At 40.2% G+C, this 22330-nt stretch overlaps 1 protein-coding gene across 2 annotated transcripts in view; it reads left to right on the top strand.

Moving 5' to 3' along the window:
- Nucleotides 1–40: 40 nt before the first annotated feature.
- The window catches only part of LOC121374240 (cell division cycle protein 20 homolog), a 58378-nt gene continuing 36088 nt past the window's right edge, over nt 41–22330 (top strand). The window contains exons 1-5 of one of the 2 annotated variants that reach the window (XM_041501254.1): nt 41–167; nt 15023–15278; nt 16893–17141; nt 21689–21814; nt 22091–22287. In XM_041501254.1, coding sequence (XP_041357188.1) covers nt 15029–15278; nt 16893–17141; nt 21689–21814; nt 22091–22287 — 822 coding nt within the window. In that variant the 5' untranslated portion in view covers nt 41–167; nt 15023–15028. Of the gene's footprint in view, nt 168–1162; nt 1283–15022; nt 15279–16892; nt 17142–21688; nt 21815–22090; nt 22288–22330 lie in introns of those variants that run through there. The other variant, XM_041501253.1, reaches the window with a different exon arrangement.

Raw genomic sequence — 22330 nt, 5'->3', positions numbered from 1 at the left:
TTGATTATCGACCAATCAACTTCCTTTTCGTAATGTGATTGGCCAATCGAATAGCGGTAAACATAAAAGTGTTAAGTCTGACTTGTTCTGACATGTTAGTAAAGTAACATTTTGGCTGTAAATAACGTGGTACTAAGAACTTAACGACACCCTTCCACCAACTGGTCGTAAGTAATAGTGTATACAATAATGCGTGCACCTTTATAGTTTTAAAATTTGACCCTATTCGATGTTTTGTACTGTGTAATTGCCTGTTACCGAACGGATTCATCGTCGGTAACTAGTATTACTATTAGTATTACATTACTGTTATGACAGTGTAACATCTCACTGGAGTAGCGGGGTATGGGGGTGGTGGGGTGTGTGGTGGAGCCTTTTCCCACACCCCTGTCACACCTCTTTTATCTGTATCGCGTTTTACTCGTAGTCTGGCCTCCCTAATGTGGGTACTGGAGAGTTGCTAATTTTCTTCAGATACTGAGTAACTGACAGATGGCAGTTCAGTTTAATTATTATTATTTATTTTTTTTAAAGTTGGTTTTTAAATGTTTGTGATAGGGGTGTAAGATATACTTGAATATTTGGTGCACTGAATAGTGATCTGTATTATAGTTGTATTTCATATTTGTTACTATAGTCCGTCCCATGTAGTTCATCAAAATAAACGTTTCCGGCACAATATTTATTATTGTCATGTTTATTTCTGGAGGTCCAATAGATGTTAAAAAATGGAACATAGATGTTTACCTTGGTGAACTACTAATGTCGACGACAGTCAATTTTAGCACCCTTGTTTTGGCTTAATATGCAATAAATATAACATATCTTACCGTAATTTCACTTGAAATGCATATTTCGTAAACAGTATAATTTTTTAACGACAAGATATTCTTCAAAAACATTCAGGTGCATTAGTAATGTTCAAACAAAACAAATTCAATAGCAATTTTGCATTGGAATTTCAGGCCTGCACAAATTGCACGAACGACCGTTTCGTTTGTGCATCGGTTATGCCATTTTATTTAGCATAACCAATTTACCGTTCGTGTAAAATTTACTGAATGATTAGTCCCAGCAACGTACCAACGTGTCTTTATCGCAAGTACAAACATTAGACTTGTTGCAGACGCAGTGCTTTTTTGTAGCGTGTAACGTAACCAGTCATCTTGTGAAATAGGTGCATTCCCTTTGGTTGTTAGAAGGCGTTATAGCTGAATTTAACCAATTAAAAATGGTGATATTTTGATGGTCATTAAGGTCTCGAGCTGGATCAGCAACCAGGGTAAGCCAGAGTCACAGTGACCCTATTATTAACTAATTTCGAATTGGATAGTGACAGTGACAAAGATGACAGTGTCAATGATAATATGATGATATGACGGTGACAGTATCAGTATCCACTGTTCCTCAGATGAGGAAGATGGCACCGAGTCTCCCACTCAGGACTGAATGTCATGACATATTATATACACATAAAACTAATATTATAAAATTAATGGTAAGAGATTGCCTTGCAGTGAATTCTTACTTATTCACACGTAGTTATGCACACATTATAATGTGTTTTATATAATAGGTCAAGCCTGACATACACTATATTTTGGTAATTTATTACTATAGTCCTAATAATTATTATTATTTTTAAATCTCTTAAACATTTGTATACATATACTTTTTATTTACCATTGCCACTCTTTTTTCTCAAAATTAATCAATTTTTTTTTAATTATAAAGAAAAAACCCCAGGTTATGCAAACCAAAATAGGTTCTGCAAAAGCTTTTGGCATACCGTATACGCACATATTTTCGCGGCTAAAATAATTCGCGATCAGGCTTTCATTTTACATTTTCGTGAGGAATTATTTTCGCGATTGTGTCCCCCGATAATAAAATCAAAATTACCCATATTTCATTTGCCAAACACTTCAATGACGATTTCACGCACATGCTGTCAGCAAGACGTCAATGTTGTATGTATGACATGTTATTGGTGGAACACGCATATGCGATACAGAGAATTGAAAAACGCAAATATCAGAAGAAATAACTTTTAATTATTGGTGGTACCCAAAAACTTCCATTGAAGGTTACAAAGAAAACAAACAAAGAGGTTACGTAACAACAGACTTACGCGCAACTGTGTGTCACTTCGATCAAATCCGCGTGACCAGGCAGGTTTACAGAATCACGTAACCTTGCAGACCTCTGACTGCTTGATTCTGATAGGAGTTGGGCGTGTAGAGATAAGACTATATATTATAAGGTAAATAATATTATACCAAATCAGAAATAAGTTCGCACGTAATTAAATTCGCGGTGCTATCAACGTGTTCGCGATTTTCGCGGTATATTTTATTCGCAAACATATTTGCGTATACGGTAACCCCTTTTCAGGTTATGTGATCCCTAACAACATGTTATAAGATCAAATTAAATACTGCCACTGTGACAAGTGTGGTTGTATTTTGTAAAGTAATAACTAAAGATTGCACTAAAATGAAAAAAGAAATAATTTGTCTACAAAAGCTAAAAAAATAATATTCGAAAGTTGAAATTTTATTGATAACTAATGAACATTAAATAAACTACATGATTTAGGTTTAAAAATCTATTTTTTTCCTCTTTTTTTTTTTTATGGACCAAAACATTGACATATTTATTTTAGTTCATCTAAAGCTGGAAACAAGGTAAAATCTGATAAACTTGTACCACTGGTCTGATGGTTATGTCCATTCTATCGATAGCGGAAATATGACCAAACATTTTGAACCGTTGTGGAATTGTAAGTGTAAACACTCGACACAATTCAGAAATATTTTCAGCATGAGGAATGTTCTGCTAGTCATAATTTTATTATTTTTAGGGGTGATTGCTGTATGAAATAACAATGACCAATTTACCTATATTATTTATTACAATAAAATACAATAAAATTTAAGGACATATTTGGTATTTTTCAATAAAGTATCTAAATTTATAATGATGCCGTTTGAAAGGTTATGGACACTACAGTTAAACACTACAAATCCATGTTCAGTGTGTATTATTTTTAAATCCTTCAGATTCTTCACATTTCTGTTGCTTTGCAGTTTCTCTGTATATCCGACTTGTAAACCTCAATTGGATGTAGAATTCTTTTGATCAAGTCAAAAATTATTAGACAGTTACGGACACTGCAGATTTTTCGTGACAAACCTACATGTATAAGTTGCTTAATTTTGTTATAACATTAAAAACTATTGCACTTTTTATTCCTAAATCATAAATACTAATTATTTGTTTCAGTGCAACATGATTTATTTTCACTTAATTTTTAAAGACTTAATGTCCATATAGCATGACACTGAGGTATAGACTGTCTTTGAAAAAAAGAGAAAAAAAGGCACCATTAAATTTTCCGAAGATAAACGACCTCAGCTCCTGAAAGGAACTACATCTGTAGGGTCTGGGGGCCTGCTGTTTATAAATATAGATGTTCAAAGGCACATTTGCGAGGCAATTTAGTGTTTTGCTAGTTGTTCCGTTTTGGAAAATTGTTAATTTATATATAGGGCAATGACCCCAGTATTCGACCACTTAAGAAAGAAAGGATTATAACATGTTCGTTTTATTGGCATTTGCTAATATTTGTTTTTCTTTGTAAATACTGGCAATGCTATTCATGAAATAGACTTAAGTTTTGTTCATGCAGTATACACCAACTAGAGTAGGTTTGAGTGCCGCAATGGACAGTATGCACTATTCAACCAGATGACCCAGTATTCGAGCACTTTCTAGTTAACTAATAAAACTAAACTTTGAAGTAGCATATATCAAACAAGTAAATCCAAAAACTGTTGATTTTAACAACTGTAACACATATTCATGCATTTACGCACGCACGCACATGCTTGTATACACATTCACACACGCACACATACTTTCTGATAAACAATCTCTTTGGTCCTATCTCAGTTTACAGATAATGATATTAGACTGAAAATTAAAGAAAATATAATTGTGTAAGTCCTGACAAACAACACCAAAAGACATAAAAATAGTAAATTTGTGGTTCTTGGGAGTTTATTTTGGGAATGTATCTTCAAGCTTTTCTATTGGTTGAATACTGGGGCAACCCTCTATCATATGTCATGATTTGATCACGTGGTTACGTGATCGAAATTATAATGACTGAGGTCACATTGCATTGCCAGCTCTGTTTGACAATAAATACTAGTAAAAGCATAAAAGACATTTTCAAAGATTTCAAATACATTAAAAGTATTGCAAATGTTCATGTAATGTTGCTTGGTGTAATAGCATGCAATAAAAATGGCAGATGTTCATATTATCATTATAGCTGATGAATATATACTTAGTTCATTCACATGGTTATCGTCTGATATTGCGTTTCCGGAAGAAAGGATGTTCACCTTGTCGCGTATGTTCTAAATACTTTGGGAAAATCTATATACTATTCACTTTAAATGAGCATGGTAGTTAATTAAATACACTGGTCGAATATCTGGGTACTGGTCGAATACTGGGGTCACTGCCCTAATATGGTTTAATGGAAAGTTGAAATCAAGCATCAGCCAAGAAATAACGTGTACTATTATCAATCACGCTGTAGGGAGGGGTGAAGAAGTTGACAAGTTGCATGCGTGTTGGAAATTTCATTGCAAAACTGTCAATCACTGAGTTCATGTTGATAGTAACGTCTTTGTGAATATACACGAGAGCAAGTGTCCATTTAATCAATCCTCCATCATAGTTGTATGCAAAAAAACCCACGTTTTCAGTCGAAATACTGCTTTTGGGGAAAGGGGGTAGGGTTATCAAAAGGGTCGTTACACAGAAACACTTCAAAGAAAACTTTATATATAGGATGTAAATATTAATTAGATGTCACAATAAGATCCTTCAAAAAGAATATCTGAGGTGCTGAGCCTAAACTTTATGTCAAATTGCTACTAAAAAATAACTCGGTGAATTGTATTTTGTAACATTACAAAAGTGTTATCTGAGACCCTAATCCTCAAAGGATTTCAATATTGGTAACATATCTAAATTCTCCAGCCCATTCTCCAAGTTTTTTATTTCTAAATGCTCTGACAAATATTTTACAATGCTTTTAATATAGTCGCCCTTTAGATATTCTGTAAAAATAGAACTGTTATGGAATTGGAGGTAGGGTAAAAAAACGGGTAGATGCACAGAGAAAGCTGTGAGTCCTGCAATGCTATCATACATTTTCTAACCCTAGGGATGTAGACATTGACAAAAATCATTATGAGCATTCATCCCCCAGCTGATAACAATTGGTCAAAATTTGGATCCTGACTCATGGACTGAGTGTCTTTCCCATATATCTAGTTCAACATCAATAACTGGTGCATGAGAGGGGTTGGGTAATTCTTCTCTGTGGTATTCAATTAAAGGCTTGGTCAATTCCACTAATCCTGACCTCCTGACAAATGGTATTAAGTGAAGAGACTTAACTGCAGTAACATGACTGTCTGAAAAGTTTAGATAACTGTTGTATGATGTGATCCAGCTGTGCTGTGCACTGAGCTGTGCCTTGCTGTGCTGTGCTGTGCTGAGATTTCTTCTGTAATATTCCTCTGGGTCCAGGGCAGACGCATTGGGGCGACGTTAAATACGTAACAGCTTCTCGGAACCAATGGACCAACAGAAATGCTATTAGCCAATTTAACAGCTTGGTTGTACCAATGTTGAATTTGTTGACATCATCACACACACTTTGAAGTGTTCTGAATGGAAATAATATGTTGGTAGCCTTTCACAATGTCAACTGATATGCCTTGAAGACCGACGGTCAATATTCGTATGCATGCCATTGTCACAATGAGTGTTGTGATGAATTCAAATTGTGTCATTGTAAGAAAATAACAACCAGCATCATTGATGGTGACAAGATTCCAGTTCTCATCTCGTCTAAGCAAATAATAATAGACGAGTATAGTTCTGTCATTACTTCAAATGTGTCATGCCTTTCAACCCAACGAGTTAAGCAAAGTTCAGCACTGGTGTGAAATGTTTTTTTAATTTCAAAGCTGGAAAAACTGTTTCCGAATGAGTAACTGTTGTTGGCAATTGCCGAAAATCAGCAAACGTGAAAATACTGCTTACGACATAAAGCAAAGTGTTTGATATGAAAAATGATACATCATCGTTTAGTAGATTATGAATAATAATTTTTGAAAAGGGCACATCAAAGGACGTGGAGGAAGGGTACGGAAATTTGACCACTGCCCCTCACCCCAGAATCTGCCAATGATCTTTGTTTTGTGGATGATGAATTTTAAAAAAAGTCATTTTAAAAGAGAACATTAAAGGACAAGGGTGGGTCACGGGACCCCTGTTACCCTCTACTGGATTCGCCAATGGACTTTATACATTTCATAAATTGCAATAACTTTTGAACCTGATGACCAAGTTTTATAAAATAGATAATTGAATTGTCTGTAAAGCACTGTCATTATAATATAAAACATGTTAAATACATTTTTACAACAAAGGGATGATTTCAGTGAAAGTTAAAATGGAAATCTATAACGACAGAAAGTATCCATAGTCTTATTCAACTTACTGTGCTAGCACAACAAATATGCTATTCAACCTGAGTCATACCTACACACTGCAGAATTCTCTCCCTTGCCGGATATGCGCAATGCTATCCTTGCACGGGCTACCTGTAACTTCATTCTCAATTCTGCAGTCCACCTGTTAACACCTGTTAAGCTTTGGCAAAAAGTTTTCTTTACTTGTAATTTTGTGTTTGTTTTTTTGGTTGAACTTGACATACGGTTGGTAGTTGGGAATTCTGTGTTGAATTTACCATGTCCGACGCGAGTTCGTTGACAGCTAGCGCACGGAAAGTTTGTGCGCGAGATGGTTGTCCATTTCTTTTACGACGTAAAGACACACACGTGTTGTGTCCGGACTGTCGGTCTTGTTCTCAAGACCGTCAGTGTGAGATCTGCGCCACGTGGTCTCCTGACCAGTGGGTTCGGTTCGGTTCGCAGACTCAGGTTTCGGGTACCAGCAAAATCTTGTCGTCTGCTTCGGCAGTAGTCGGCAAGTCGGACTTAGTGGGTAGGTCCCATAAGTCTGTAGACACTTCTAAAAGTGTCCGGAAAGGGGGGAAACACAAGGGTGTTTCTTCTTCGGTCCGTGTTACGAGTACAGTTACAGATACTTCGGGAGCGCCCCCCCCCGGGCTCCTATTGTGACCGTGGTACGTGAGCCGTCTTCGTTAGTGACGGCGCCTTCTTCTGTTTGTGTGGCTTCGTCGCGGGCGTCGCCATCGTCGTTACGGTTACCTTTACAAACAGAAGGGGGGCAGGGTGGAGTCGTCGCGGCACCGGTTTTGACGACTTCATCGGTTACCGAGCACATGCACTCCGTTGTGCATAGGTCCACTGCTTCGTCCGCAGAGCAGGTGGCCCCGACTTTGCCTTCGATTGCTGACAGTCGCTTCGGCACCTCAGCATTCTCAAGGCCCGAGGAGAGTTCTGCCAGTTTGCTTCGAACTGAGCCAGTTGTTCCGATGCCGGGATCCGTCTCTGATGGCATCCCGACCGATGTTTACCGTTGGGTGGAGGACTCATCCCGTTTGGGTCCTCCGTTTGCATATGTTTACCCCAAGGGTCCGGTGACTTCGGTAGCAACGGACATCTCCTCACAGTTTGCACCGTCTTTGGTCCCTACCTCTTCGACTTTACTCGATAGAGGACGAGGTTCGCGCAGATACCCCTCGGTTGGGGGTACTCTGTGGCCGCAAACTCCGACCGTTCCGCACTTGGCGCAGGAACGACCGTTAGGCTTTCAGGAAACGTTGTTTCGGAGTTTTGTGGAATTTTTGAACGCTTCGCCTCAGTTGGGATCATTGCTTTCGCAGACGGGACCGACGGGTGCGGCTCCCATTCCCCCCCCCCCCCCCCAGTTTTCCGCCAAAACCAGCAGAAACTGCGTCTCGACAGCAGTTTGACGATGCAGTTAGGGATTGTCGTTCGGTTCCTATTGTTTCCGTCTCGGGAGACGCTGCCCCAGGGGCGTCTCGATTAGGGGGAGGAGTCCATATCGATCTTCGGGATCCAGTGGACAGTGACCTGGCTTCAGAGGAAGCGTCGGTTGGACCGGATTCTGTCGCTGACCCAGCTCTCTCTCACTTCGGTTCGGAAGTAGAGGAGGAGTGCGATTATCCGGCGGTTCTGGCTTTTGTCAGGGACCAGGTCCGACAGGTATGCGGGGACGCTATACCTCAGGTTGAGGCCCAGCCTACATTCAAGGGTGTCTCCTTCGGGAACCGTTCTTTGAATTTGGTCACTCCTCGTGAGGAGTCGGGTTTACCACTTGCACAGGAGGCGCACAGTTCACTTTGTGACATTGATGTGTTGATCACTGGCAGTGATCGTATCCTGGGAGTGGGTGTTGATGAGTACCCAACGGCACTGCCTACGGGGAAAATCCTAACGGGAGCGCGCATTTTTCGTGCCGACTCCTATGAGACGTTGGGGGCGGATTTTCTCGAACATCCGGCGGTCGTTCCCGCTAGTGTCCGAGCCGCTTGTTCCCCATCGCCGCATGTGTCATTGCCAATCGCGGATCTGGAATCGTTCGAACGGCTGGCTAAGTCGATGTTCCAGGTTAATAACCATTTAGGTACGTTCCTATTTGGCTTGGATAAGGCTGTCGAGAGCCTTCCCGCGATGGCGAAAGGCTGTTTGGAGGCTGCGTCAAAAGCCTCTAAGCATATCGCTCAGTTATCTGGCCGATTGTTTGCGAACAGTCTTTTGTTACGGCGTGACCATTACCTGGCGGGTTTGAGTGCGTCAAACGTTGCGAAGACGTTTTTTCGTACACGTTCGGTACGGGAAAATTTACTTTTCGGTCCCGATTTTAATATTGTCCTAGACAAGGATTTGTCGCGACCAGTCCCGAACACTCGACCCTCAACCTCTGGTAAACGTCGGTCCACGTTTTCGGGGTTCAAGCCTCCTCCTGTAAAAAAGGCTGCTTTTTTACAGTCGGCTCAGATCCCTAGGGTTCCTGACACTAGGAGGCAACCAGGTAACAACCCGTCTTCCGCTAAGCGAGGACGCAAACGTCGTACTGCGTTCCGTTCTCAGTCCACCAAAGGCGTTGCGCCTACGGGTGGTAAGCGGTTGGGGTGAGGGTACGTGAACGATCGGCAGTTGCTTTCGGAGGTACCGTTAGCAAACATACCCGTGGGGGGCAGGCTCCGCCATTTCCTTCGAAATTGGTGCAAGCTGCCTGGTCTCGACCCCTGGGTTCTGTCGGTCGTTCGACACGGTTACAAAATACCCTTTTCTTCGAGCCCCCCTCTTACTTCCACTCCGAGAATGCCGCCGTTACCGTCCGCGGATCGGCGCGTTTTAGTGGAGAGTATGATTGCCGAGTTTCTCGACAAAGGGGCCATCCAGAGAGTCAGTCTGGACACTCCGGGATTTTATTCTCATCTTTTCTTCGCCCGGAAGAAAAATGGGGAATGGAGACCAATCCTAAATTTGAAGCCACTGAACGTCTACGTCGATGTTCCTTCCATGAAAATGGAAACGGTTCATTCGGTCCGGAACCTGCTTCAAATTGGGGAGTGGGCTGTGTCGATCGATCTGAAAGACGCATACCTCCATGTCCCGGTGCACAAGGCGTTTTGGAAGTTTCTGCGCTTCCTGTTCGACGGGAAAGCGTACGAGTTTCGTGTGCTTCCGTTCGGTTTGGCGACGAGTCCCCATGCTTTTACACGTGTGGTAAAAGCGGTGGTAGGTCATGTTCATTTGTTAGGGGTTCGAATGCATACCTATCTGGACGATTGGTTGATCCCAGCTTCGTCGCAACAGGAGTGTCAGACCAATGTCGGGTTGGTTTTGGACACGATCCTCCAATTGGGTTTTATTCCCAATTGGGTGAAATCGGAGTTAACGCCGGCTCAGATTTTCACATATCTCGGAGTGGTCTTCGATCTTGTGGTAGCGTCGGTTCGTCCCACCGATGCGCGTGTCCACAATTTCCAAACGTCGGCGCGACGTTTGATGGGGGAGCAAAGTACTACGGTACGATCTCTCCACGTGGTGTTGGGCCACCTCGAATCTCTGGCCTCATTGATCGTGCGGTTCAGACGATTCAAACGACCACTCCAGTGGCATTTGTCCCCACGGTGGGACGGTCACAATTGGGACACGATAGTGCCTCTGGGCCCATGGTTCACTCATCCGATACAGGAGTGCCTGTCGGACAAGTGCATGTCCCTATCGGTTCCGTTGCACCCCCCTGCTCCGGATCTGATCCTGTTCACGGATGCGTCGCTGCACGGGTACGGGGCGCATCTGTTGGATCAACACATTTCAGGGGTATGGAATCTCTCCGAGAGGAAGCTTCATATCAACTGTTTGGAGATGGAGGCAGTGCATCGTGCCTGTCTTCATTTCCGGTGTGTTCTTCGACACCGTCGAATTCTGTTGAGATGCGACAATACGTCGGTAGTGGCATATCTCAATCGTTGGGGTGGAACCAAATCGGAGACTTTGGGTCGCAAAGCTCTTGCGATTTTGGAATTCTGCGACCAACTAGGGACCACTCTGTGGGCGAAACACATTCCTTCATCGGTGAATGTGTTAGCAGATGCCCTCAGTCGACATACCCCTGTTCAGACGGAGTGGATGTTGAACAAAGGGGTGGTCGCAGCGGTTCTTCGGGTGTGGGGCAGTCCACAGGTGGACATGTTTGCCACACGGTTGAACAACCAATTGCCGGTGTTCGTGTCCCCGGTACCGGACACATTGGCGTTGGAGTACGACGCGTTAAGTATGGATTGGACGGGACTGGATTTTTATGCCTTCCCTCCTCCTGTCTTACTCGGCAAGGTGTTGACCAAAGTGGTCCAAGAACCTTGTCACGTGACGTTGATAGCTCCTCTGTGGGTGGCGCAGCCCTGGTTTCCACAGCTCCTGTCACTGTTAGTGGCAGTCCCATTCCGATTACCAGTGTTGTCCGATCTACTCAGCCAGCGACTCAGTCAGACGGTGTGGCATCCGAAGCCGGAGGTCTTCCGGTTTCACGCGTGGAGGTTATCAGGGCTTCCTTGCGACGCAGAGGTTTTTCGACAAGAATTGCGCATCTCGTCTCTTCAGCAAAGCGCAATTCTACCGAGTCGGTTTATCAGTGTCACTGGCGTATGTGGGTTCGTTGGGCGAACGCACGGGATTTCGATCCCTTATCGCCTACTGTCAACGATTTAGCGGAGTACTTTCTGGCGTTGGTCCAAGAAAGGAAACTTAAAGTCACGACAGTGAAAAGTCACAGAGCTGCGATTTTCACTACTCTTAAACAGTGTGGATGTCGTGACTTTTCTACCAACTTGGTGTTGCATGATTTACTTAAATCATTACAATCCACGGTTGAACGACCTTCCATTATTCCGAAATGGAATGTCTTTCTGGTGTTGCATGCTCTTAAGGGTGCGCCTTATGAGCCGTTGAGGTTTGCTAGTCTTCGTGCCTTGACATGGAAGACTGTTTTTGGGGTTTCACTGGCAGCTTGTCGTCGGATCAGTGAGATACATGCTTTTTTGCATGATTTGGTTGATTACAATTCGGACGGGTCTGTCACTTTACGTACCGACCCTATCTTTGTTGCTAAAAACCAGTCTCCAGGGGAAGAGTTTCCACCTACTGTCATTCACAGTTTATCTCGTACACTGTCATCTGATAACTCGGATAGACTTCTTTGCCCGGTGAGAGCATTGAAGTATTATTTGCAGCGTACGAAAAACCGGCGGCAGGGTAAAAAGAGATTGTTTATTTCTTATACCATTAGGCCGGGTGATGTCACAAAAAATGCTTTGTCTCGATGGATAGCAGCTACCATCAAGCTAGCATATGAGATGGCGGGTGATCATGTGTTACGGAATTTCTCTGTTAAACCACATGAGATCCGAGCCATTTCTGCTTCCCTGAATTTTCATGACTCTTTAGATATTATAAAGGTCATGAATGCAGGGGTTTGGAAAGGACGGCACACTTTTGACCGTTTCTATTTCCGGGATATGGCGGTTGGTCCTGACGGTACACGTAGGATCCAGACAGTCATTGCGGCTCAACACGTCGTGTCTGTGTGCAGGGCAACGGAAAGGGGTCGACCTCTTTTTCCGTCCAACTGCCATCGATTCACGCTTCGGACATGTTTAACACTCCACCCTTTTCTGAGGGATGGGGTTTTTTGTAGTGTTGTCTACCATTTCCTCTCCCTGGGGAGATGTTTTTCCTCCCTTTCATGGGGATGAGTTTTTCTTTTGGGAAGCCCCTTTTTATTCCCAAAAGTTTTTTGACTCCTTGTTACCGTATGTCGTGGTTCGTCCTATCTCCATGTCATTACTTCAAAGGAGCTTTTTGGGTACGGGTAAGTCCTCTATTTTCTTACCTCCTCCCATTAATGTTGAATTCACGTGCTCTAACGGTGTCATTGCACGTCCGTTATAGCATATTTGTTGTGCTAGCACAGTAAGTTGAATAAGACTATTAGAAAATTTGTTTCTAATTTTCATTATTATTCATACTTACCTAGTGCTAGCACAACAAACTATACCTCCCACCCACCCCTATGAGGCTTTCCCTCGGTGGGTGGACTTTGAACCGAGAATGAAGTTACAGGTAGCCCGTGCAAGGATAGCATTGCGCATATCCGGCAAGGGAGAGAATTCTGCAGTGTGTAGGTATGACTCAGGTTGAATAGCATATTTGTTGTGCTAGCACTAGGTAAGTATGAATAATAATGAAAATTAGAAACAAATTTTCTAAAATTTGACTTGGTGTGCAATTTTTATTGAAATGAGAGACCTGAAATACTCCACACAGTTAAAGCGACATACCCTAGTTTCAACCCGTGAAAATTAACACTAAGTTTAGTTAATCTACAAACCTATAACACATTTGGATAAAATTACAATAGAGAGAAACATGAGTGTGACTTTGGAATGGTGAAATACCCTCTAAAAACAGACTAAAACTCGACTCCATACGTGTTACTTCTCAGACGCACACGTGCGTTTTTAAAAATATAAAAAATGAATTTTGTGATATTAAAAACACCAGGATGACCAATAACACTTTGAATGTACGGAATTGATAATCTAAACAATAAAATCTAAGTAAAATATGATTTAAGTTATCAAAATCAGTTATAATAGTCAAAAATATGCGTTAGTATTTAAAAACTAGGGTATGCCCCTTTAAGGCCCTGCTACACATATGAGTCACTCTTGATTGGAATGCCAACGTATATATAACCAATAAATAAATTTAAACCAACTATACGAGGGCCGTGCTGGTGGAGGGCATCGCAGTTGGGACGGTGGGGGGGGGTGGGGGTGGGGGGCGGGAGACCACCGGAGGGTAGGAGGTAGGCGTAGGCGTAGGCGGTTTGGCAGTAGGAGAGTTTAAGGTTTGTCCGGGGGGCTCCGGCCCCCCCTCCCCTGGGCCTCGGCCCCCTCCTGCCTGCCACACTTAGATTCCCAATACCGACATGGCACCTCCCTCAAATGATATAATTTTCCGTGTGGCGGATTAGTCTAGAGAAGAACCTCACCCTTAATTCCCTTAGGGTTAAATAAGAAGATATAGATGTAGAGTTGTTTAAGTTTAGACCGCCCGGCTAAAAATGTGGCTAAATTTTTAGAAATAGGTATTTTATGCTTGAAAATGCACAAATAAATTGGTAATGTCCCCTCAAATATTTTTGGAGTAAAGTTTAAAATTGCCCCTATATTTCTGTCCCGGACCACTCCTGCTGGCTATCCAGAGGATGGGCCCGTGACAGACATGCTTGAAACCCTAGTGGTATAGGAGCATGTAAATAAATATTGGATTGGATTGGAATGCCAACAAGCAAATCGTAATGTGTTTTCATACGATTGAATCGGACGTTTGGGGACGTTGACCAATCAGATCATAGCACAGATAACCTCGACATTCTGAGTGTAATGGCAGAAAACTGTTTGCTTGTTATTGGCACAGACCCAGCAGCTCATAGAGTTGTAACTTGTATCAGGGACACAACTCTTTGTGGTGTGTGTCCAGTCATTTATATAAAGACAAACGTTACGACAGCTGCCTTCTTATCAATACATGACATTGTTTACCATATTTACAGCAAGGATGTTTTTTACTGACGTCACGTTTCATACGATTGACAAGTACTGTGTGGCAACATATCCGATTCAGTCAGTCCAATTGACTTGTGTGATTGACTGGTATGAGTGATTCTATCGTATCGTGTAACAGGCCCTTTAGGTGTGACCCATAAGTATCAACACAAACCACAATATTTCATTGTAGGATGGCATAACATACTGAATCATGATTTGGTCTCTTCATTGTAAAAAGGCTGTATATAATTAATTTAAAACCAAAAGTCTGTGTCTAAAAACAATACACTTTAAAACAAAGTTAAAAGATGATGAAACTTGACGTTTCGTCTATGTAACTACAGACTTCTTCAGGAATATGAGGGAAGCAGTAAAATCACAGGTATAAAAAGGTGTAATCAATTTAGCCAGGTTAAAGCAATTCTTTGAAGGAGAGTGTAACCTGGAATATTAACTTGGGGCGCTACCTGTGCAGTTTTGGCTATCTTATTATATTTAATGTTATGTCTGTGCCCCTTAAGTCTTATTCTTCGCGGAGTCATACAGTGTGCACATTGATTTTTTGGTTCATACATGCATGAACCAAAAAATTATTGCTTTTAATTCTTAAATTAATCCCAAATGGACTTTTGTTCACAGTAACAGTGTCAGCCAGGAGTAAGTTATCTGAGAGTACTAAAAATAAACAGGTTTTTGTAGAAATGAGGTAGATTTATATTGATAAGTATTTGTAGAAATCAATTTTATCGATTTCTTGCTGCCAGCTAGTGGCTACCTGTTAAAAAAATACTTTAATGATACTAAAATTCTACATTCAAAAATTTAATTAAAGGAATTACATCTTTCATATTACAGGTAAAAATGTCACATTTTTTGCTGGAAACTGATGTCAATAATGCTTTAAGAATGGATGTTCCTCTGACCCGTGGGCCGTTGATGAGATGGCAGAGAAAGGCATTGGAGGCAGATTGCAGTGGATCGGCAAACAACAGTTCACTAAATGCCAGTTCATCAACGAAAACACCCGTGAAAACTGCCAATCGTTCAGCTGGACAGACCAAGACTCCATCAACAGCATCCCATTCTGGGAAGAAAACGCCCAAATCTGCAGGTGAGTTACATACAGTAAAGTATACTTATAACGAACATGCCTAGAACGAAGTATCTGCATAGAATGAACTGATTGTAAAGTTCCGTTTTATCTTCCTATACATTAATTATTAACCAAACTTGTGCAAATGTGTCCAACCAACTACTGCTATAACAAACTAAGTATTATGGTCCCTTCCAGTTCGTTGTAAGAGTACTTTACTGTATTAAGTATTTAACAACTTTTAATATAGGACAGTCTTTATATGATAATGATATTAATAGTACATATAGCATAGATGAGAATCCTCCAGATTTTTGCACTGCCTGATTTTGATCCGGGTTTTGTCAAAATTTACTACGTTTCACCCCAGCAGTCCGGGTTGTATACCAACCCAGCAATCTGGATTTTATGCTTGCCCAGTAGTCCGGACTTTATAACCAACCACGATTTCGACGATTCCAACATGGCCGCGGTTATGCTATCCACTTATGTTATCTTCATCACCGTTGGTCTGTTTTGATCTCGCGGCATGCGCGTGCACCGCAACAGCTTGTTCTGAATGTGCACGTAAAACCCTATGGCCGTCCATGCATGCACCCTCATGTAACTGGCATATTAATACCTGCCAGCCAAACAAGTGACAGCGGCATATTTGTTGGCACATTCCAATAAGGCAGGTGTTGTTAAGTCTGCATCATTTAAACACAATATTAAATAATACGAAGTCAAGGATGAAAAATACTTCCGAAAATTAACGAATGATTTATTTCAATGTAAAATTTAGCCGTAGCCTACAGCCGAAGACTTAACATAAAATAAACAAAAAAGAATGGTAGAAATGTTTTTTCCTTGTACACATTTTTAACAAATGATTAATAATACTATATACAGCATAATTCGATATTTTGTGTGAAGTACAATCTGTTCTTAAATTGCAAAGGTATTCGATATGTTGGACAATGTACTCCAAATATTCTTTACGGTGAACAATTTATGACAGCTTTTTAATAACCAAAGTCAACAAAACAATTAATAAAAACCTACACCATGCACAATTTAAAGAAGTAATCTGCCATGATGTGCTGCTTTTCACTAGCGTTTTGTAACTGGCATCCGCCGCTCAAAACCCCCCAAGAAAAAACAACAGCAGCAACCTAAAACAACCTTAAAATTATCTTAGCTGACAATTAGAAAAGGATTAATTTTTTTAACTCGGATGCCAGGAAATCGTCTTTCAGGCCATTATATTTTCAAAATGTTCCGGGGATGCATGCCCCAGTACCCTCTTAGGAGTGTTGACTGCCTTGCATTATTGTTTATAACCTGCTTCAGTCTTTGGCTTTTGAAAAACCATGGCGAGTGAAAAATTGCACCCCTCAAAATGCTTAGGCGAGTGAAAAATTGCACTAATCAAAATTTGTGTAGATGATGCAAATGTAAATGTTTAATTTTTTTTAATTGTGTAGTGATGTCTGAAACTGGCTTAGCAAATTGTAACACAATACTGAACAAAATGTTCCCTGCATGCAGGTATCTGTACCTCTGGCAGTAATTCAAACATATATACGTCTGACATTTTTTATTGATGATTGTTTTAAATGTAATAAACTCTTTTATTTGAACATGCATTAGGAAAGTTAAGAACTCCAAGCAGTAAGGGTCCGAAGACGCCCAATGCAGGTGATCGGTTTATTCCCAACCGGAGCAGTACACAGTTTGAGATGGGGCACTACAAGCTGGGTGTTGAATCTGATGATGACGACCAATTATTAAGCCCATCACAGCAAGAGTTCCAGCGTGTTATGAACGGCAACCTCAATGGTGACATCCTTGATTCCAAGATAATTGCCTACAAAGCAAAAGCACCGTCAGCTCCTGAAGGTTAATTTGGTTGTTTGTGTCTTCCTTCATTACCTCTGTACAACGTTTACTGTATATTGTTTGCATGTGTGTAATTTTAGGATTTTTTGTGATTGTACTTCCAACATAAGTTACATTGAAGCTTAAATTTATATTAACAAATATTATGAAAAATCAGAACCCCCCCCCAAAAAAAAGCCAAGACAACCATGATATGGTACACAATAATTTTAAAGGCATATTATCATGGATTTACAGGACTTTATTTACAAATGTATTATAAATGAAAATACATACATGTGCATGGCTTAAAATTCTCGACCAACTGGTTACATATGCAACTGGATTTCTTATGATCGCGACTAAAAATTATGTGCAACTGGAAAACATAAGTGATAAATACAGATAGATGACCTCTGTTTTGGCCACGCAGTCTCGAGCTCCGAAGTCTGTTAGTTGTACATCCAAATTACATGTTTGGACTGGGGCACGCTCTCAAACTTATTCTTCTCGGCATGTCAACACGCTTGGAATTGGTTGTCATCAGTACATCATTTCATTTCATTATATTTCATTTCAACTTATTTTTGTGCTTATATCCAATTAAGGTTCAAGCATGCTGTCCTGGGCACACACATCAGCTATCTGGTCTGTCTGTCCAGGACAGTGGGTAAGTGGTTAGTGAAAGAGAAGAGGGTGTAGTGGCCTTACACCTACCCATTGAGTCCTTAAGAACTCGCTCTGGGTTGGAGCCGGTACCGGGTTGCAAACCGTGTACCTACCAGCCTGTTGTCTGATGGCTTAACCACTGCGCCACCGAGGCCGGTATCAGTACATCACATGGCCAAAACACCTATGCGTTACATAATGGTGGAAAACCAAGGAAAAGTTAGCACCACAAGTTTATTGTTATGAATTCCAAATCAATTTGAAAATGATAGAAAGGCAGATTAAAAAAAATATGTATTGGGATTTCTTTTGATAACTTATTATTGAAAACAGAATAAATAAAACTTACTACAATTAATTTTTATATTGGTCCACTACTTTACAACCATGTGCTTAATAATTAATAGTTTGACATCCAGTAGTCATGCTCATTCATTCATTCATTTCTAATAATTAAAGCCAATTAATAGATCATTATTATGCATTTAATTTTAACACACACACACACACACACACAGACATATAAAAAAAATTCCCCTCTATAAAATATTTAGCATAATTTATTGAAAACAAATTTGTCATCTGACATCGTTAAATTAAAGGTGCAATCTCATTGTCAAAGTTGCAGGTACTACATTTCTCCATTTTCACATGTTGGCTCAACATGATCTATGTCTAAGTATAGTCTAATTAAATGTTCATTAAAGTAAAAAAAGAGGTTATATTTATGTCCCAACTAAAGCACATTTGTTAATTAATCATAGACTAATGGATGTAAAATATTTTTAAATTTTGACACACTGTCTTCTTCTGTTTATAAGGGCGGGACATAGCCCAATGGTAAAGCGCACACTGGATGCGTGGTCTGCTTGGAATCGATCCCTGTTGGTGGGCCTGTTTGGCTATTTCTCGTTCCAGCCAGTGCACCATGACTGCTATATCAAAGGCCGTGGTATGTGCTATCCTTGCTACTAATGTAGCGGGTTGCCTCTGTAAATACCAAATGTTTGACATCCAATAGCCAGTGATTAATAAATCAATGTGCTCTAGTGGTGTTGTTAAACAAAAGAAACTAACTTTCTTCTGTTTATTGTACTTGCATAATTAGCAAATAAATCAAGCTCATGTGATGGTTAAGATGACCAGTTTTATGCTAATCTTTCAGTGCGTTGTGCCAGTGAATATATTCTCTGGTGTGCCTAAAATAATTAACTTTATTGCTAAAATTAAAATGTTAGGCTACAGTGCACTTTAAAAAAAAATCCAAACATTGAGGCCTGATGTGGGATATCAAACCTTGATATTATATAACCCAAAGCGCTTTAATTCAACCAATTTTAATTTTTATATGCCCTTCTGTGATGGGTCATATTATGATATCGTGTTATCCGTCCGTCTGTCTGTCGTCTGTCAGTTAACTTTTTCTTGTTCGGACCATATCTTGCATACAGATGCATACAGGACCATCAAACATCACATATAGGAACAACTTGGGATAGCGGTGTGTCGCATACTATTACTAGGTCACTGTGACCTACATGTGTACTTTTCGCGGTCTACTACACATAACAGTAAATCCTTGTCTGGATCATATCTTGCATACAGGACCATCAAACATCAAGTGTAGTTGGTCCAAAACAAACTGTTCATCCAACCCATTGTAAAATGTTTACATAATTACAATTGAATCATAGCCGTAACATATTCATTAATATCTATGGTTTTCCATCAAACTCCTGATGGGCGTATCATGTACCTCACCGGTACGCTTTGTTGAATCTTGGAACTCTACCATGAGAAGCCTGTAAACAAATTTAAAAAAAGGGTTGTGTGGAATGAGAACCAAGAACATTTCTTTAAATGGCTTGATTGTATCGTCTTTAACCAATTAGTTAGCTTTAACATGTCGACTGCCATTAAAAAAAATGGTGACAGGTCCCATTTGCTAAACCATATAATAATATGCGTTTTGTTTATTTACACACAAATGCTATTTCTAAGTAATCATACTTATATCTACATCACAGGACAGTCAAGTGTTCTTATTACATGAGTTAGGAAATCGCTTTGACACTGCGGTTATTCAGGGGATCCCATCATGTGACTCAAAAATAATATGTCACACCTCTGTTCTCCAAATAGCCATTATTTTCACCTGAATTATTGACCGTTGACATAATTCAATTATTTTTACAAAATATCAATAATAAGTGGTGGTTATGTAGATGGTTTAATAAAGTACTTTTAGGTACAAGTCAAATGTATATATTTTCAGATTATACTTTGGTCATTAATTAGGTCAACCATCTGACTGAATGCCTTTAATTTATTATAACTTAGCACTGGCTTTACTAGGAGTAAACTCGTAGTTATGAAAATCTGTTGTGCCCAGTTTACGAATATTGTGACGGTACATGCTCTTAATTTCTTTTCGTCTGTGGCAATATTAATTGTTTTAGAGGCCGTGTGCAGTTCCAAATGCACTTAGCCCAGGTGGGCAACTTGTTACGTGATACCTTTGCGCGACGGTCGTCGAGCTGTACTTCTAATACACACCCAGCCCAGGTGCGGAGCCATGTGGCCAGTAGTTACGTAATACCTCCGCGAGTGCGGTTTTTACAACCGTGATTTGGCGACTTGGCGTCATTGAGTCTGGCGATCTAAGAGAAAGATATGCCGTCTTGGTCGCTGTGGAAATTCAGATGATACGTGAGGTACTGCCTTGTGCCCCCAGGCGATATTCGCTGTCTCTGAGAGTTTTGAATAAATAGCTAGGATTTTAAAGATATCGGGGAGAAACATAGGAAGGCTTCCAGGGAACGTTCGTCCGTTTGGACTTGGTAAATATCATTTCTGCTCTGTTGTATAACCTTGATGTGATTGATGTGACTTTAAATATTTTAATACTGTATTATACCAATATTATTTAGACGGTGCTGCCGGTCATCTGACGCAGTATACTGTAGGCTCACCGTTCTGATATATATATATATATATATATATATATATATATATATAAAAGCTTAGCCAGTCATCCTAGAGGACCTAGGTAAACTGTAGGTTATTGTCTTTATTGTGATAGGTACCAGTATTAAGTCTGTATTACAAGGTTATTGAATGAGTAGTTAGGGTTAATTAAAAATTAACCAGTTAGGAATAGAGTTGTAATTCCTTTATTAATTAAGTTCTCCTGGCAGCGTTTCTCAATTATCACACGTTATTGAATGAGTAGTAAGGGTTAATTAAAAATTAACCAGTTAGGAATAGAGTTGTAATTCCTTTATTAATTAAGTTCTTCTGGAAGCGTTTCTCAATTATCACACGTTATTGAACGAGTAGTAAGGGTTAATTAAAAATTAACCAGTTAGGAATAGAGTTGTAATTCCTTTATTAATTAAGTTCTCCTGGAAGCGTTTCTCAATTATCACACGTGTGGGTGTTGTGTCACAGTGAAGTGATTACAATATTGTGTAAACTAGACACCTAGAGATTAACTAATTAAGTGATCAGTTCTGGGTTGTTATTATTGTTGTTATTAATTAACTACTGTGGCAGTACATTTGTTAGCGTAGGTTAATACAGATTCCAAAGTGTATTGTGTTTTTGTTGTGTTTTCTAGTGAACTAAACGTGCTATATTACATATACTTTATATAAGATCGTATCTCTGATCATACCTAGACGAGCCACAGCGGGTATAACTGCCTGTTACAGAGAGATCTAATAGATATACAGTTAGGAGAGATATTTGGACAATCGTGTTTCATTCAGTTATGGGTATTATAGGATCCCCGTGACACATGTATTCGTAGTCGGCAGTCAACGTGTTAAGGAGTTCTTTAGTAAAAAAAATTAATTTCTTTTTGTCTAAAGTACATAGTGAACCTTGTCTTTTTATAGGATTAAACAATAACCTGCGAGTCCTCTACAGTACATCAAAATGCCACAGTGCAACAAAAACCATGCGGCAAGTTCCTCAAGTACCTGAGAGGATTTTGGATGCACCAGAAATCTTGGATGATTATTGTAAGTGAACACATGTACCTGTGTGTTTATCAGTCCACATACAAAGATGTATATGCCATACAGTCTAAAGCTAAAATGTACTACACCACTAAATGTATTGCTGTTCTTGTTATTGTTTTCAAGACACGAACAAATGTATCACAACTACATCAAGTACCAATATGTAAAATATGCCACCTGCACAGGCACAACGATAATAAAAAAAAAATTACTACTGTATTTTTCTTAAACATATACAATGCAACTCTTCTGGTTTAAATTTGGTTTTGATTTTAGATTTGAATCTGCTCGACTGGTCAGTGAACAATCTGTTAGCAGTATGTTTGGGCAGTAGTCTTTATCTATGGAATGCCAATAATGGTGAAATACAACAGCTCATGCAGATGGAGCAGCCGGGTGATTACATCGGAGCGGTTTCTTGGATTAAGGAAGGAAATTTTTTGGCTGTTGGGACTAGCAGTGGGGACGTGGAGGTTTGTTCACTCATTTAAAATAAATCTGTAGTTGGCAACCAGT

This window comes from Gigantopelta aegis, chromosome 6, assembly GCF_016097555.1.
Source record: "Gigantopelta aegis isolate Gae_Host chromosome 6, Gae_host_genome, whole genome shotgun sequence".
Classification (NCBI taxonomy): domain Eukaryota; kingdom Metazoa; phylum Mollusca; class Gastropoda; order Neomphalida; family Peltospiridae; genus Gigantopelta; species Gigantopelta aegis.
The sequence above is the reverse complement of the archived record's forward strand: the minus strand, read 5'-3'. Positions and strand labels throughout refer to the sequence as shown.